The following is a 19,225-nucleotide window of genomic DNA, read 5'->3' as shown; positions in this document are numbered from 1 at the left end:
AAAGTTAAATCTGTATGGGCTACCATTTCCTCATCTCATCATGGGAATAATAATTGTACCAACCTCATACAATTGCTTCAGAAATAAATGAAAGAGTAAAATACACAAAAAGCTCTTGGACTAGCCTAACCATCCTGGAAAGGTTAGCTAATATATTACGAATCTTACTGGGTGCAAAGAAACTCAGGACACATCATCATACCAGTGTCATGACTCCCATGCGATCCATTTCCCTGGCAGGGCTTCGCGGGGTGAGCTTTGGTGTTGAGTGTCCACTGGGGGGAGATGAACTGGCCAGTGATGAGGCTGTAACTGAGGCAGTGATGGAGGTACCTGGGTGTACCCTTGCCAAATTCAGGCCTTCCAGGCTCACGCTAGCCACTCTATTCTCAATTTCTTCAGCACGCAATTCTGTAGATTCTTTTTCTTCCTGAATCAGCCTGAAAGACACAGTTTTAATATTGATTCATTTTATGTTGCTATAGATCCCTAGGGAACCTTGGCAGCATAGTGGTTAAGAGCTACAGCTGCTAATCAAAAGGTCAGCAGTTCAAATCCACCAGGTGCTCCTTGGAAACCCTACGGGGCAGTTCTACTCTGTCCTATAGGTTCGCTATGAGTCAAAATCAAATCTACAGCAACTGGTTCAGGTTTTTTTTTTTTTTGATAGGTCCTTAGGTGGCGCAAATGGTTTGCACTCAACTACTAACCTAAAAGCTGATGGTTAGAACCCACCAGTGGCACCGCAGAAGAAAGTCGTGGTGATCTGCTTCCAAACAGATTACAGCCAAGAAAACCCTATGGAGCGATTCTGTACTGTAACAGATGAGGCTGCCATAAGTCGGAATTGACTAGAAAGCAACTGACAGCAACGTGATGGTAACTAGAATTCACTTAAGTCAATACAAAATTACTCTGTGGACAATGTATATCAAATCAAATAGTTTTATTTATTTTTTTCTTCTTTCCCTCTAGGTTACATGACTTTCAATAAGTTCCAGAGACTTCCTGGCTGAAATTTAGAAAATCTTTCTTTTTAAATGACATATAATTACTCCCTACTCCAGTCTGACCTTTCACCTGTTAAAACTCTTTTAAAGCCTTGCCTGCCTAATTAATTCTTTTCACTAATTCTGATCTTATATTTGAACCGAGGAAACAAAACCAATCAACCAAACAAACAAACTAAAAAATAGATTTTAGAATCCCAGATAGTGACACAGACATTGAAGGCAACCTCTTACCCAATGAAAAAAATTCATCAATAGAATCTTCAATAAATGGTCATTTATAATCTTGCAGCCAAATAAAATTCTGGGTCTTTTTTAACATCAACATATACTTAGCCAATCCCTTTTAAATAAGTAACAGGGAATTTAGTAATGTGGAAAGACATATGTGTGTTGATACATATGTATATTAATCTAGCATTAAAATACATATTAGTTAAGACTAAATTTAAAATCATAGGATCTAAGACACAAAGGCATATAATGAAAGCAACACTAAAAAACAAAATGGTTGAAATAAATGTTTTTGAGAAAGCAACATACTAGACATTGCCTTTTTTCTCTAGATAGGAGAGAAGCTTCAAAAATATTTACAAATCAAGGAACAAAGAATAAAGAGCTTTTTAGCTGGTTGTGTAAAGGTCCAAATGAAGTTGAATATATATATACATTTTGTATACTGTTGTAACGAAATCATGTACTAGTATAGTTAGTTTGATAAGAAGGTCAGAAGTCTCTCCTATTATATTTTCTTCTTAACTCTAAATGGTTTGTTTTTATCTCCTATGACATGTAGCCTTTAGCTTCAAGGTTATGGGTACTGCAAAGCTTCTTTTTTTTTTTTTTTAAGTATGGAAAATGTCATTTATTCACTGCTTTTTTGAAATAGCAAAGTCTTTTGGCCTATGTTTGATGTGGGAAGTTGAGGTATGTTTGCTCACCAGTCTTTTAGTGATCAACTCACTCTTGTGTCTTCACTAATTTTATTCTGTAACTTCTCCAGATTGTAAGTGATATGAATTCACTGGCTAGAAAGAAAATATCTTCACAGATATTTTCCCTAAAGGCTATTAGAATAAATAATCTTTTTTATTTTAACAGATCAAAAAATTAAAATGCAAAGCCTGTTTCTTCAAAAATAACCACTTCTCTACACAATTGTACTTAAAATTGTATTCAAATATATGACCACATTCATTTTGGTTAAAAAATTAAGGGGCATATGTAATTTCAATCTTTCACGTACATACAAAGAATCTGAACTCTGTTACTTTGAAGTTTATTTTCATGGGTGTGTTTTGATTTTACCCAAAGATCAGAATTCCAAAAAAGACTTAATCAGCAAACATAGCACAACATCATTAAAGACTAAAAGATTCTAATGAAAAGACTGCTTTTCACTCATTAAAAAAAAAAAACAAAACATTAATTTAAAAAAAGGCACTTTGTACTTTTAGAATTCTTGGCATCAAAATAGTTTGAGTCTAGTGAGAAGCAACGTGATTCTTTTGCACAAAGAAATTTGGTTAACTCTAAATCTACTAATTGCAAAGGAGACTCAAACCTAGAGGAACAAGTTGGGAGAGGTCAATTAAAGTTCAGTCACACAGGAAATCAGATGCTGCCTACACATTCTTTATTTGGAAAAATAAAGGACAGTCTCTTGATCTTTGGAATCCTTAACATTAACACAGAAAAGAGAACACCAACAGCACCACCAACAAAATAGACTCCCTTCAGAATGCCCCAGTATTTTAGGGAGGGGATTCGCACAGGAATCATACAGAGGACAAAGGGATAAAAAGATTACAAAATTAAGACAGGCCAAATAGTATCTAACTGTAGAAGGATGATCAGTGAACACCACAGTAGCAAATGAGTTTGATGCAATATAATCCCTCCTTTAAGATAATCAGTTGAGCCTGAGAGAAAGCCAGAAAAGAATCATTTTTAAATGGCTAAATTATTTTATAAAATAAGAAAAACCTCAGCTAGAGACAAATCCTCTAGTTTTATGCATTTCTTCATTTCTTACAAATTGGCAACTAACTTACATTATAGGGTGCAGGGAGGAAGCAAATTGAAGGACAGTAGTTTGAATACATTCTTTGGCTATCAACTGAATTTGTCTAAGCCAAGATTGTTACTGGCAATTACTATCCTAACATGACACAGATAAAAGTTCTCTGGAGGGAAATAGATTATTATTGTGGGTGTGTGTTGATATTTCCCATCAAATTCAGTATCACAAGACTACATACTCGATTTTAAACCTAATCACTGAGTGCAGACACGAGCTGAACAGTTCAGAAACTGTTATTCAGTTAGAATTCATGTTCTATATATTTTTTTCTATTTATAGTAATCATGTTTATGGAGCATCTTCTATGTATCCAGCAAAGTCTAAGACACAGAAATACAATAGTGAGCAAAACTAGATACATTTCTTGCTCATATAGCAAGAAATTACATTCTAGTCATTAATTAAACAATCACAAAATATGCTCAACATCTACACACCGTGATAAATGCTATGAAGGAGAAGAACTGATGGACTGTGAAGTCTTCTCTGAAGGCCTGATAGTGGAGCTCTTCATGATGAGTAAGAAATAGGTGTTGAAAGGTTAAGGTAGAAGTGTGGAATGGGGAGGTGCTCCATAAGAAATGAACAGCAATGGAGTGGGAGAAAGCACCACACATTTGAAGAACTGAAAGGCATGGATAAATAGTGCATAGAGCAGTATGAGGTTGGTATGAGAATGGTGAGATACGTGGAGCCCTGTAGATCATATTTAGGATTTTATTCTATATCTTAAGAACAATAAAAAGGTTTGAAAATGTGGAGTGCATAAACATTTGGGTTTAAAAAAAAAAATCAACTTTGGTTACTGTGTTAGGATAAATACTACAAAGAAACCAGATTGGAACTCTTACTGTCATCCAGATGAGGAATGACTGTAACAGGCAATGTAGCTTGATGGAGGTAGAGAGATAGGTTTGAATCATATCAAGGCAGCAATATAGTCACAATCTGGTATTAAATAAAAGAAGGTATAAATTAGAAGAACTCATCAAAGGTTATTCTCAAATTCATCAGCTGGATAATTGGTGGTTGCATACACTGAGAGAGGGAATGCTGAAGAGAAACAGCTTTGGTGCAGAAAATCATGGATTTGTTCTTAAGGCATTGAGATTCAGATTACCAAAACATCTAAATATAGATAAGAAGATAGCTGGATTTGGAGCTCAAAGGAGAAGGCTGAACTAGGAATGTAACTTCCAGCTTCTCTGGTATAATGGTAATTCAAGTCATGCTGGCAAATGATCCTGCCTGGGAAATACAATCATTTTGAAACTTAAAAGGAGTCCTGGTGTCACAATGATTAAGTGTTTGGCTGCTAACCAAAAGGTTGGCTATTTGAACTCATCCAGCGGCTCCACAGGAGAAAGACCTGGCAATCTGCCCTCATAAAAATTACAGCCTAGGGAACCTTATGGGACAATTCTACTCTGTCAAGTATGGTCACTATGAGTTGAAATCAACTGGATAGCACCTCACAACAAGAGAAACCTTAAAGAGCTCCCACATTAATAACACGGCAGATGAGGATGTACTTGTAAAAGGAGAAGTGACCAGAGGTTTAGGGAGAACATTAGTAGCATTGCTGTTTCAGAAACCAATGGAGAAAGGTTATCTTATCCTTGGATTTTTAATAAATTTACATCTTTGTTTCTAAGGTGAGTCTCTTGTAGACAGCATATTGATGGATCCTGTTTTTTTTAATCCATTCTGTCACTCTCTGTCTCTTCATGGGTGCGTTTAGGCCATTTACATTCAGTGTAATTATTGATAGGTGTGAGTTTATTGCTGTCATTTTGCAGTGCCTTTTTTTTTTTTTTTTGTGGTTTTTTGTGGTACAGACATTTTATTTGTTCCTCTTACTCTCCTGTGCTGAATTCCTTTTGTTTGTGGATTTTTTTTTAAATTCTTTTTGTTTTCACAGATTTTGTTTTTATTGAGACTTTGACTTTGTTTTTCTTCTCTGTTTTGATGAGTAGGTTTGTTAACTTTCTTTGTGGTTACCTTGAAATTTACACTTATCTTCCTATGTTTGAACCAGTCTATTTTTTTTTATTATTACTTGGTATCACCTTGCATTCCTCTCCATTAGAAAGTTCTATACGCATATACCTACACCATTTATTCTGTATTTTATTGTTCTGACGTTGTTATTTACAAATTAACCTTTCTGGTTTCCTGTTGTAAATCTTTGGTTTTGAAAAGTCCTTGAGAGTTCATTTCCTAGGTTAGTATCTGGCTGGTGCGATCTTGCATCCTAGATAAGGCTGTGGACTGATGTTTGTTCTCAAACCAAAGGACTCCCTCTAATAATTCCTGTAAATTTGGTTTGGTTTTTACATATTCCCTTAATTTCTGCTTATCTGGAAATGTCCTAATTTCACCATCATATTTGAATGAGAGTTTTGCAGGATATATTATTCTTGGTTGGAAATTTCTTTCTTTTAAGGTTTTATATATGTCATCCCATTGCCTTCTTGCCTGCAGTTTCTGCCAAGGTAGTCAGAGTTTAGTCTTATTATTTCCCCTCTGTATGTGACTTTTTTTATTTTTCTTGAGGTGCTCCAAGGATTCTTTCTTTGTCTTTGGTTTTAGCAAGTGTGATTATGGTATGCCCTGGTGATTTTCTTTTGGGGTTTATCCTATAAGGGGTTTGTTGAGCTTATTAGACAGTCAGCTTTTCATCTTTCATGATATTAGGGAAGTTTCCTGTCAGCAATTCTTCAAGGATTCTCTCTGTGTTTTCTGTTTTCTCTCCTTGTTCTAGAACCCTGATCACTCACAAATTTCTGCTTTTGATTGTATCACTCTCAGGGTTTCTTCATTTTTATTCACTCTTTTTTCTGAATTTTCTGCAAAGTTGTAGCCAAGATTTGTCTTCAATTTTGCTGATCCTGTCTTCTATTTTTCAAATTTGCTTCTCAGCCCTTCTATGACACTCTATTTCTGAAATCTTGTTGTTTTTCTTTTGGATTTCTAATTGTTGTTTTTGTATGATTTTTGTTGTGAATTTATTTTGACACTTTGTTCCTGTTTTATTTTCCTGAATTCTTCCATTTTTTTGCCTGTATTTTCCATGAATTTGTCTATTTTTTTCCGCTTTTTGCTTCAGCTCTTTCATAACTCTGAATATTAGAGATTTGAATTCCCTGTCAGGTAGTTCTAGTACCTTTTCTTTTACTGGAAATTTATCTGGTGTTTTATTTTGGATGACTACAGGAACTATCATGTCCTGTTTTTTAATATGTTTTAATATCGTCTGCTGTCTTTGTGACATTCAGTAGTGATTTTCTTCATTTATTGATTGTAGCTTTGTTTGTTTCATCTTGCTTTTTTTGTTTTATTTGGTTATATCTGAGCAGGCGGGCTCTGTGTTCTTTGTTGTTTGCTCATCTGTGGGCACGATACTTTTCACCTCCTTGTACAATGGGCAGGCCAGTCACTCAGCTATGGTGCAGCAGTTCAGGTCCAGCTGAAGGGGAGGGACTGGGATGCATTGTTTGTGGCATGTACTGGGGCCTACAGGGCAGGCCAGGGGTCAGTCCTGGGCAGGTTCCAGTAGGTTCAGCACACAGTGCAGGTAGGCAGGAAGGAGGGAGGAGGTTGTGATGTGTGGAGCTAACATGGGTGTGGGAAAGAATAGAGAGAAACAGGAGCCAAACAAACAAACAGAAAAAGTGCTGAAGGAGCTTGCCATTGGAGTGGAGAGATGAGAAACTCGGAAATGAAGAAAAGCGAAAGGGAAAAAAGAAAAAGAAAATAAATAGATAAAAAATTTTTTTTAAGTAAAAGAAATGACCCCAGGGATTCCACCAGTGACAGGGGAAGTGGCTCCCAGGCCTCAGGTCACAGCCTGTCTAGAAGGGGCAGTGATGGCACAGAGCATCAGGTATTCAGGAGACAGGAAAAGAAGGAAATTGGAGAGATATAAGAAACAGAAATGAAGAAAAACAAAAAGGATAAAAGGCAAAGATAAAAGAAAAAATAAAATAAAAAGAAGGCCCCCAGTGATCCCACTGGTGTGGCTGCACAAACCAGGGGAGTAGTTTCCAAGCCTTGCAGTACAGCTTGGCTAGATGGGACAGAGATGGCAAACAGCACCAGGTATTCAGGAGACAGGAAAAGAAGGTAAGTAGATAGAGATGAGAAATTGAGAAATGAAGAAAGATAGAAAAGAAAAAAGAAGAAATGCCACCAGGGGTCCCACCAACACGGCTGCTCAGAATGGGTGAGTGGCTTCCCAACCATGCAGTACAGCCCAGCTAGAAGGGACTCCCAAGACACGAAAAGACAAACAAAACAAACAAAAAAGGCCCCGTGGATCCCTCCAGTGTGGCAGTGCAGTTCCCCAGCCAAGGGACATTTCACAGACTGTCAAGAAGAAGCAAATATAGCACATGAAGCCAGGTGTTCAAGAGAAAGGAGGCGGAGGAGGTGAAAGGCAGGGAAGAAACCAAAAGAAGCCAAAAAAAAAAAAAAAAACAAGCAACAGCAGCAACAATGAAATGGCACTGAAGGAGCTGGCCAGTGTGGGTGGGGCAAATCCAAGTGTCATAGAGCCAACATGGTCACTCGGCCCATTGGGAAGCAGTAGAGGCCAAGAAGGGGGAAGAAGGGTAAGGGGTGGGAAAGTGTGTATCGCTGGTTATTGGGTGCTCGGTCTCCTGCTAGTAGCTCTGTGAAGCTGCTTTCCCATACTCCCTGACTGCTGATCTCCGACAGGAGTCCAAGATGGTGAATCTGTGCTGTGTTAGCTGACAGAGGACCTCAATTTATATCTCTCCTTGCTCTCTGTTCTCTGTCAGTTTCTTATTCCATTTGGTGCTTGGTTGAGTTCTTTATATCTTCATTTGACACATAGGGTTCTAGGACTGACATTTGTCTGTTTTACTTGGTTTTTGGATCTTTGCTGTGGAAGGAAGGTGTGATGCTTCTGTCTGTACTGCAATGTTGGCTTTACCTCAAAAAAATGTTATTTTAAGGAGGGAATATTCTACTGAATATCAAGCAATGAAATATCAAGCAATGTTCCCAGACACCCACCCAGTGCTGTCGAGTCGAAATATTTGGACTCTTTCAACATGGAAGATGTTTGAAACTTTGGTTTGAGGAGTAGATAATTATATTGTAGTGAGGTGAAGTGCATGTGAGTAAATGGATCACTGGCTACTGACAACGGTTTTGAAAAGTTTGTCTATAAGGGAAAGACAGAAATACGGAAGTAGCTGGAAGGGAATGTTCATTTTGTTTGTTCTTAACATGAGAAAGACTTGAGTATGTTTAAATATTAATGGAGATAATCCATTAATGTATTTGAATGAATAAACAAAAATAATAGAGAAACTGATAATAGAGCATAAGTTTCTGAAGAAAAGAAAGACATATGGCAAAAATGAAGGAAATGTTCTAGAATAAAATGAGGGATATTTCCCCGTTTTTTGACAAGGTTTAAATAGAGAAGGTTCAGATACAGTTAAGTTTGGAAGTTTGGTAGAAGAAAATTAAGGAAATTTTAGTGTTATGCTTTTAAAATTTCTCAAAGAAATATTCGTATTGATAACTTGCTGAAAGTAACAAATTGAAGGTACAATGATCTAAAATTCTAGGAGAGTGGAAAAGGTGTGGAACAACAAATGCAGAGTGTCGAAGAAGTGCTGATTATGTAAACATAATTGTCATGCGTAGAGCTGTGGACCCATATGAAATCTGTGATCATAAATTCATTTCAATATCCATATGACCTGGTGGTGGGGTGTGTATATATGTGCATTTCCAGAAGCACTAGGCTTCCTGAGTGTGAGTGTGGAGAAACCAAATAAGAAGGTTGATCCAAGATTGGGGTTTGACCTATAGAAGTAATAAAATACAGAACAAGGAAGGATATTGACAATAATGGTATTATAATGGTGAAACATGAAATTAAAAAGGAAAAGAGGAAAACTTATTGACATAAAAATATGTACAAATGAATGGATAGATTGGTGCCCTCAATGAGGTAAAAGGAAAATGGCTATGTTAGAAATTAAACATATAATCTTGAACGAGAAGAGACTATGTTTGAAGGATGAGATATTTGAAATTGTAGTTCTGGAGCTGGAATAGTGTTTATTAAAGTTCAGAGTTAAGTTTGGAGAGGGGAGGAGAAGAAACTGAAGGGCTAGTGTGCATTGAATGGATATTCCATAGAGACATTGAGTCCAATTAAAGGGCCTGGTACTATTAGCCAGGTGCCAAAGTTAGTTGTTTCAATGAACAAGTAGAAGAAACCTGGAAGCTTGAAGATAACAATAATTAAAAGTCAAAGAGGGTGGAATGGTCAAACAACATAAGCCTAAAGATAGGAGCATTTTTACAAGGTCTACATGACTACAGTCTGGAAGTAGGTGTGGGGAATAAAAGGGGCCTAATCACACTCCTCACCTAAGGTATTCAAGGTGTAAGTGTGTAAATCTCCTTACTTACTGAGGCAGCTGAAGGGGAAGTGGTGACTTCAGAAAAGAGCTGGCTGTTGGTTAATACAAGGTGATGAGAGAAACATTTGGAGAAGAGATTGAGGAAAACAGGAGCGTTCATCGACTCTGGAGTCAAAGTCTTTGGAGAGTTTGTGGTAGGATGATGAGCAGGGTAACGGGCAAGAAAGTATACAGCATTATGACAGTGATGGTGTTGTATGTCTGTGCTTCTTAAACTTTAATGTGCACATACAGAGATTGATAATCTTGTTAAAATGCAGTAGGTCAATCACAGGACATAAGACTTTGTATTTTTATTATATTCCCAGGTGCTGCTCATCCGTGGACTACATATTAGCTGATTTGCCCTGGTAGTGTAGCCGTTAAGAGCTTGGCTGAAGTTAGAATCCACCAGCTGCAGTTTGAATCCACCAGCTGCTCCTTAGAAATCCTATGGAGCAGTTCTACCCTGTCCTACAGGGCAGCTATGAGTTGGAATTGACTTGAAAGCAATGGGTTTTTTGTTGAGGCATATCTTAGTAGAAATGATTTCCCCTAGTTGGCTGGTTGAGAGACTGGGGAAAAATTATGTGAATCTGTAGATGTTGGTGGGTCCTACAGTAAGGAGCCCTGCCTTTTGGACTCTGGGAAGTACTCTTGGAAGGCTGCAAGAGGAAATATATCAGATTGAAATCTAAGCAGACGAAGTCTTATATAAACTTGTAGAAACATCTGTGCCCTAGCATGTCTCAGAAACCGTAAAAATTAAAAGGAAAGAAGAATCGACCTAAAATAGATAAATCTCTCTTTCCCTGGCTGAATGGGTATGAAAAAATAGAAATTGGGATATCAAACAATTTTTTGACCTGAATTTTATACTCATTACAAAATAAAAGGCATCAGGATTTTTCATTAAGTACATCTCACAGATATGTATATTGGATAGTCAGAGTAATGTGACTATGACTAAATGCGTGAAGTTCTTCAATGGAATAATCAGAAACCTAGGACAACTTTCTTATTCCCCCATTTTTAGTGTTGCCAATGCATCTTTCAATACCCTTCTTTGAGAAGAGGGAGAAGGAATAAAATGGAGATGGGAGACAGCCCTTGGTAGACCTACTAATCAGTCATTTAAGTCCCGAAGTATTACATTGACTTCAGAATCCTTCAAAACCAAGTACCTCAGAGCCTCTACTAATTGATTGGCACAAAACTGAAATCTATTTTCCACTCTAGGTTTAGGGTTTTAATATCTGCCCCTTTCATTTCCCTTAGGAAGAAGTCAGTTTTTATAGCTATTTCTTATTTAAAAATATTTCAGAAAAGGTTCGACATCAAGCAAGAATTACCAAAATGATGAAAGGAATAAAGGCTAAAATTTCAATAGTAGGTTTTATTTTCCTTTTCTCCTATAAACTGATTTTTTTTCCAGAAGAACTCATCCTGTTATTTAATAACATCTTCATTAGAGTATGCTAACAGCAGATTTATGAGATATAATTTACACTATTGAAAAATTACTTATTCCATTTAGCCATAGATGTTACATTTTAGATTATTTAGATGTTGTCTAATTTCTCTTCTAATGCTAAGATTATGTAATTACTCACTGGGAATAGGAAACAAAGGTAAAATTTATGATTTCATTGAAAGGGAGTGACAACTTTGGTTTATAAATGGTTTTCAATAAGGATCTAAACAGGTGATAAAATTAAATTACCTATCACTTTATTGAAGGTGCCCTGGTGGCACAACAGTTAAGCATTGGGCTGCTAACTGAAAGGCTGATGGTTAAACTCACCAGTAACTGCACAGGAGAAAAGACCTAATGAACTGCTCCTGTAAATATTATAGCCTAGGAGACTTTACATTATTTACAGGAGCAGAATATTGTAGGGTTTCCTAACCTTATGTATAGGGCTGCTATGAGTTGGAATCAACTCGAAGGCACTTGGTTTGGTTTTTGGTTTTAACCTTATGGGGCAGTTCTACTCTGTCCTATAGGGTCACTAAGAGTCAAAATCGACTCGACAGCAAACAACAACAACAAACAACATCATTTTATTACTACCTTATATCTATCTCCACATCTATATATGGAAACCCTGGTGGCACAGTAGTTAAGGGCTATGGCTGCTAACCAAAAGGTTAGCAGTTGGGATCCACCAGGCACTTCTTGGAAACTGTATGGGGCAGTTCTACTCTGTGCTATGGGGTTGCTATGAGTCAGAATCAACTCAAGAGCAATGGGTTTTTGGTTTTATATCTATACACACACACACACACACACACAACATATATAGCTTTAGAATCTGGGAGGGAACAGGTTCAACTAGAGTCAGAGAGAGCAAATACAGGCGGTGTTCAAAATAGTAAAAAAAGAATGTTCATCAGTTGAAAAAACAAGATAATAATAGATTCCTGATGTTTGAAAGAAAATAAATCCACCTGACACAGCAGAACCTCCACTGACGTCAGTCAAGTTAGTGACACAAAGACTTGGATGTCCCTGGTATTCAGGAAACTATATATTAAGTTAAATTTGTCATCACAGTGACAACATTTCTCAACATTCAAAATATTGTCTTGTACAATTTCAATTTTGTAAGATTATCTAGCCTTTGGAAATAATCTATTACACATACTGTGTGATGATACATTTTTTTCCATTATCTGGTATGAAATAATTCAGTCTTAGAATACATCATCAAAATATTTTATTGCCTCTAGAATAATAAAAAAAAAACTTGTTAAGCTTCATATTAAATAATGTAGAAATAATTAAGCCTTTTATATATAAAGAATGCAAATGAATTGAGTTCTCATTTGGTTAGTTTGATATTATGCACACATATTTACCAAAAAATGGCAGGGGATTTTTATTCATCAATTTAATTTGCCTTAAACTTGGACGCTGTTGTATAAAACTTTTACGTTTACTGAGGTAATGAATATTATGTGACCCTCAGAAGAAACCTAGATAAGAATTAGGCTTTAGTTTGAAATATGGCAGCAACTAGACTTGAAAAGTAAGTTGTAGGCACCAGTGAATACAATTAACCAACCATAAATGCTTATGATTAAGTGTTCATTTTTCATGAAACATATTACTATAGAAATTTAATTATTAAGAATAGTAGTAGCAGTAACAGCAGTAGCTTTTCATGTTGTTTAAAGTTATGGTCTGTTTTAAATTTGTTTTTTTTTTATATCTCTGATTTTGTGGCAGTGCATGGCACCCTATCCTGCTTTCAGCATATGCTCTGTGGGTGTTGCATAAAAAAAACAAATAAAATAAAAATTCTGGCATAAATATTTTAAAGGCATTTGACATTAGTAAATTAATCCAAGAATATATGCTCCTGGATATTATGGTTTAAAATCGATTTAAAAAGAACATCAAGGAAATTTCACTCTGATGTCTAAATACTTTTTAGGAAGCTGGATATTCATTAACTCACATGTAATTTAGTATCTGTACTGCAGTGTTAAATGTAACTTACAAATGTACTTTATTAACCCAAATATCTCTTTTAAATGGTAAATTGTAATTCAAAAAGTACTATAAAATTAGTTGGAAAATATTTTATCATATTCACCTTGTTTTTTTATATCGCTCCTAATGTCATTAATTTGTATATGTTTCATATATGTTCCTTACAAGTCTGTCCTAATTCAATGCCTCCCAGATTTTATTCAGGAGATAGACAGATCTCGTGTGGATCTTGTGAAAGTGCACATTTTGATTCAGTAGGTGTGTGGTGAGAGCCAAGATCCTGAATTTCTAAGAGGCAATCAGGTGATGCTGGTGCTCCTGATCTGAGGACCACATTTTCAGTATCAATGTCTTCTAACGCCTTGAAATCATCAACCCTAATTGAACTCACCTGATTTCTTTGTTTATGGCATCCAATTGTTCTTGAAGCATCATAGCTAGAGTCTGGGCATCAGAATGGCCACTTGGAGAGAGAAGATCCATTGAGCTAAATATTGTTTCTCTGTCATCATCATCAATGTCAGACATTTCAGTGTCACTTTCAAAATGGTGGCTGCTTAGTACTCCAATTTGTTGAGTTCTATTCCATTCATGATCCCCAAGAGACTTCACCTAAATGATAAATGAACAATGCAGAGTATTTATCACTTTCAAAGCCCTATTCCACAAAATAAGTATAACAAAAAAAGCATTCATGCTTTTATAGCTGATCTGGCAAAAGCAGAAACAATTATTAACATATTAATTTACTGATCAATGAAGTAGTACTTTTGATGTTTTAAGTAGTGGTAGACATTGTCAGCAGAAATATCAATATTTTAATATGAATAAAAATGATAAACTCCCTTACGAGTTCTAGTGCAACCCACATTCAAAGCAATATTTAAGGCATCTAAGTTTGCAACATTTTTTTCTCATTTCCAAATATAACAATCTTTATTCACTTACAGTCAAACATTTCCATTTCATGTACTAATTATTTTACTTATATCTTCTTTAATATAGGCAGAAATCACAAATATTATCCCACAACAAATTACATAAGAATTCTCTCCCCATCATTCAGTTACACAAATCTTTAAAAAATATTATTGAAATATTGCAAAGTGATTTAATTTCATCTCCACTACTCTGGTCACTTGGTGCCAAATTGGTTTTGTAAGCCAATGCATGTTAATTTACATGACTATATTTTAATCGGTACAATAAAATTGTGTGAATGACAGATTCAGTATTCAATGAGTCAGTGTCTTCAAGGTGTGATCTGAAATTATGAAGGAGCTGGGCATAAAGGGAAGATCCTATAATTTTCTGCAGCTGAAAAAAATTGGTTTTTATTTTTGCGATCATATAAAATGATTTATCTGGAGGACCATATTATATTGCCCTAAGTATTGGCTTAAAATTTGAGGATCTCTCTGTTAGCATTTGTGTTACAAATTGTTTTGGTATCGATTAGTGCTAATTTGTCACATAAGAATGACAAAATAACTGAGATAGATTTCATGTATTCTTCATTTATTCACTTATTTATCCATTCAAAAGATGTTGAATGCCTACTGAGAGGAATTAATTTGTACGTGACATATTGGTACAAAATTAAAAGCAAAGGGTGTCAAGGTCCTGTGTACAAATGAACCTGTATGGATTAAATAGTATTTTGGACACATAAAAGTGGTTGGGGTAAAAAAAAAATATACTTAGGAACATAGGAAGTATACTAACCCAGTGCTACTTCTCTATAAATGCAACTATGTACCCACTGAGCATGCACAGCTTACAAATTTTTAGTTATTGATTAAATGAAAGCCTGGTATGGCAGTGTATCTTTCCCAGTTCTCTATGCACACTTTTAATTGTTTATGTATATTTTCCCTTTAGTGTTTTTAAAATAGTAACTTTAATTAAAAATATATACTTGCTTTTTATTAATAATATGAATGTCAGTGCTTACGTGCCCAAGCAAGAAAAAAAAATAATGTTTGGCAGTATAACATAATGTTTAAAAGCATGGGAAACACACAAACATAGACTCAAGTTTTGATTACATCACTTGCCTGCTGTGTAATGTTTTAAAATTAATCTTCCTAAGCTTCAATCTTTTAACATCTAAAATTAGGATAAAAATACTACCTACTTCATAATGTGGCTGAATGCATAAAAATGTTTAATTCAATTTCTGGCATATAGTAGTGGTATATACCCATGCCCTGGAGTCGATTCCAACTCATAGTGACCATACAGGACAGAGTAGAACTGCCACATGGGGTTTCCAAGGAGCAGCTGGTAGATTTGAAGTGTTGACCTTTTGTTAGCAGCTGAACACTTAACCACTGGGGCTCCAGTGGTATATATTAAGTGTATGTTTAAAAAATTATAAGACACACTTGAAACTAATAAAAATATTACTATTTTTAATTCCTTCAGCACTGAAATTCTATCCAAGATTATATAGTGTATTTATTTAAAACTATCAAAAAGCTTAAATAACAAAGGCTCACCTTTGGCTCATCTCTTCGCACACCCATGCGGCCTCTTCTTGGTCTTCGTATTACTTTAGTTGTTCTATAATCAGACTGGCTGTCCACTAGTGATCCCACTGAATACCGCAACTCAGCTGAGGTGTCTAGATGAGTTCTGGAAAAAAGGGAAATATGAAATATATCCGATCTCAGAAATTAAATTTACCAGCAGATCACCATTCACTGCTTAATTGGCAATAAAATATAAACCCTCAAGGAAATAAATCTCAAGGAAGAAAGTTGATGAATTGTCATGAACATTTGATGCCCCTCCAGAGGCTTATGTTAGAGATTCTAGTTGCAGGTCCATTCCCTAAGCTGAGGTTCATTCTCTTTTGGCATATACTTAACGATCTTTCTGTTCAACAATTATTATCATTTTCAAGTGTGATAGTACAATGAAACATATGAAGACTGATAAGTAATATCCCAATATTTATTTGCTAATGTATTTGCTTTAGATATTTCTTATTAATATAACTGAAAAATACATAAAGTTTTTGGGTACCACATATTTTCAAACTTTTTGGAGAAATTTATTCACATCTATTCTCTATACTTCAATGCCAATTTAGGGACTCAACAAAAAGCTTACTATCAGATTGATGTAAGGTTAATAATCATATTGTTTTAATAAAATGGGATATACCACCAGAACAATTTTTCAGCTTTTGATAAGACTATGTCCTAAAAAGATAAAAATCATTAGATAAGAACATTTGATTCTATAATCTGCTTAGAGGCAAAACAGTTGGAAAATTCCAGTTAGAAAATATTATCACACTGGTTTTTAATAAACATGGTAATAAAATACACTGTAATTAAAGTGCAAAAAATGGTATCTCCAGGCATATTATTTAGATATAGATTTACAGCAAATTCAGTTTATTGTTATAATAATGATGGTGCTAATAGCAGCAACAACATGCTGTCCTATAAAATGAAGTAACATCCCTCATCAGTAGGAAATACGCTCAGAGCTATGTTTTCTGTTAAACTTGGGGGCTCCTACTGATCCACTATATGCCTTAGTTCTCTTTTTGAACAAAGACAAGCCTTTCTAAATATCTGGCAAGGCTAAAAAGTCTAGATGAAGTCTGGTTTGCAACAGTGAAGACTCTGACCTAATTGATGCAAGACCTTACTTTTGGCCAAATGGGATATTGAGTCCCTCCAAAAGGGAACAGACATTGTTTATACAGCATTACCTTGAGGCTTAATCACAGTAAAATGGTTTTACTGGGGATAAGTCAACCAGGCCATACTCATAAATTGCACAACTATCAAACTTTATCTGTTGGGCAGACATTCTAAGTTTCATGAAGACAAAGACCAGGTTTTAGTTACCACTGTATTCTCAGGGATGTGTGCCTGGCATATAGTAAGCGTTTAATAAATATCTGATAAATTCATGAAAGAGTTAAATATATTACATAACAGTTCTAAACTATCCAGCTGAAAACACTCTAGGTACTTTTTTGCCTATCGCTGCTTAGATTGTCTTTCTGGGCATCAGAGTAGAATTTCCACTATAACTCATCATTTTTAGGAGTATTGTTTTATTTTTCTTTTTCTCCCAAAAGCAAATCATTTATAAAATGTGAAGCAAAACACAGATCTGGTCATATCAACATCCTGCTTAAAACTCTGTAAGGTTTTCCTAGTTACTTAGGCTAAAGACTAAAGATTGCGCTGTCCTTACAAGGCCCTCCAAAATCTAGGTCCTTTCTACTTTTCCACTTCATTCCTAGCTACTCTCTTCCTTATTCTACACACAAGCTTTACTCACTTTCTTTCAATTCCTTCAATAACTCACAGTTTCTTTTGATTCTGAACCCTTGAACATGCTGTTCTTTCTGGTTGTAGTAGTCTTTTCACACCTTTACATGGTTAACATCCTTAAGATCTCAGTTTAAAAATCCCATTGACGTACACTATTCTAGCTACCAGTGTTCCCCATATTATAACATTCCTCAAACTAATACTTCTGTATCTTTCATCAGGAACATGTCCTCTTTATTCCTACTATATCCCCAATGCACTACTCTCTGGCTTGTAGAAGATGCTTAACATATCTCGAAAAAATAAATGACCCAAGCCAATACCGATCCTAGACGAGACCATTGCTTATACTTTACCCAAAGAAGTAACTGCTCACCTCTTTCATTTTAATCAGCTCCCTCTCAGGAGAAAACGGAAGTAATATCTGTATACTAATTCAATTTTTCAAACCCACCCAGTGGCTCCATAGGAGAAATACTTGGTGATCTCCTTCCTAAAGATTACAGCTAAGAAAACCATATAGGGCAGCTCTACTCTGTCTCATTCAGTTCCTATAGGATAGAAACCAATTTGATGGCACACAACAGCAACTCAATTTGTAAATCATATTTGGTGTACAATATTTTGAGAGGCTTTTTGAAGACCTAAACAGGCTACAATTTATTCATCAGTTCTTTAGGCCACGAACCTAGTAATTTGGTCCTAACTCATCAAAACTCTGATGCCGTCAAGTCAATTTCAACTCATATTGGTCCTATTATAGATACATGATTTGTTGATTGGGTAATGCTCATGCTGTGTATTTACATTTTTGGTATTTTAACGGCTCTTCTTCACCTCCTTCATTATTATTACCACCATATGAACACACATTAATGAATTCATAATTTCAATTCAGATATGTGTCTGAATAAAAAATATAAATATGATTTTCTAAAATAAATAGTTTACATATTTATAAGTTCCTTGGGTATTTTTATACCTGCAAAACTGTGTTTCTTATGTTAAACTGAAGATAGAAATACTGAAAATACTGAATATTGTCTTTTATTGATACTTACATCGAATAGGTCCTTCAGAAAATTTTTGTTTAATTTTAATTATTTACCTGAGCATCTCAAAGTTGCCTTATCAGATATTCATTTATTCAACAAATACTTTTGAGACTCAATCCTACCCTATAGGACAAAGTAGAACTTCCCTACAGGGTTTCCAAGGAGTACCTGATGGGTTTGAACTGTTGACCTTTTTGGCTAGCAGCCATAGCACTTAACCACTATACCAGCAGGGTTTCCAAACTGTATACCAGGTACCCTTGTTTAGGGTTTGAAGTTATTGTTATTATCAAAATAGACAAAACCCCCTGCTATTATGGAGCCAACATTCTTAAAAGAAAGCATAAGATGGAGAAAAATAGACATCTAGAAGTCTCTAGTGATCAAAAGTTTCAAGCAGCTGAAATTATTTTGTGTAGTCTAATAAATAATGTATTAAATGAGCCAATTATTTTAGATTTTCTTATCAACTTTAAAAGAAAGTCTCAAATACAAAAGAATATTATATGTGAAGTATATGAATAGTACATATATATTAGTCAAACATCCTGTTTCATATATACTTATATACATAAACATATTTAGGGTATGTGTGTGTGGGTGTGCATGTGTCTACCGATAAATCATACTATTCCTTCTCTCTTTTAGGATGAATTATTGAGTCAAAATAGATGAGTATGCCCAGGTTTATTTGAATGCTTTTTATACATGTTTAATTTCTTCTTCCCTCTATTTATACCAACAAAATAGATAGACCTTAAGAAACCATAATCAATGATATTTCTTCAATCACATTAAGAATTGAACACATTGCCGCACGTGGAG

At 35.3% G+C, this 19,225-nt stretch overlaps 1 protein-coding gene across 7 annotated transcripts in view; it reads right to left on the bottom strand.

Moving 5' to 3' along the window:
- Positions 1–19,225, bottom strand: part of PPFIA2 (PTPRF interacting protein alpha 2) — a 552,369-nt gene that overhangs the window by 76,780 nt on the left and 456,364 nt on the right. For all 7 annotated transcript variants that reach the window (XM_003405226.3, XM_003405230.3, XM_064283784.1 and 4 more), the window contains 3 exons: positions 15,543–15,678; positions 13,433–13,653; positions 203–440 (listed from right to left, as the gene is read on the bottom strand). In XM_003405226.3, coding sequence (XP_003405274.2) covers positions 203–440; positions 13,433–13,653; positions 15,543–15,678 — 595 coding nt within the window. The remainder of the gene's footprint in view (positions 1–202; positions 441–13,432; positions 13,654–15,542; positions 15,679–19,225) is intronic.

The sequence above is a fragment of the Loxodonta africana genome, chromosome 4 (assembly GCF_030014295.1).
Source record: "Loxodonta africana isolate mLoxAfr1 chromosome 4, mLoxAfr1.hap2, whole genome shotgun sequence".
Taxonomy (NCBI): Eukaryota; Metazoa; Chordata; class Mammalia; order Proboscidea; family Elephantidae; genus Loxodonta; species Loxodonta africana.
This window is presented reverse-complemented; position numbering and strand designations above follow the sequence as displayed.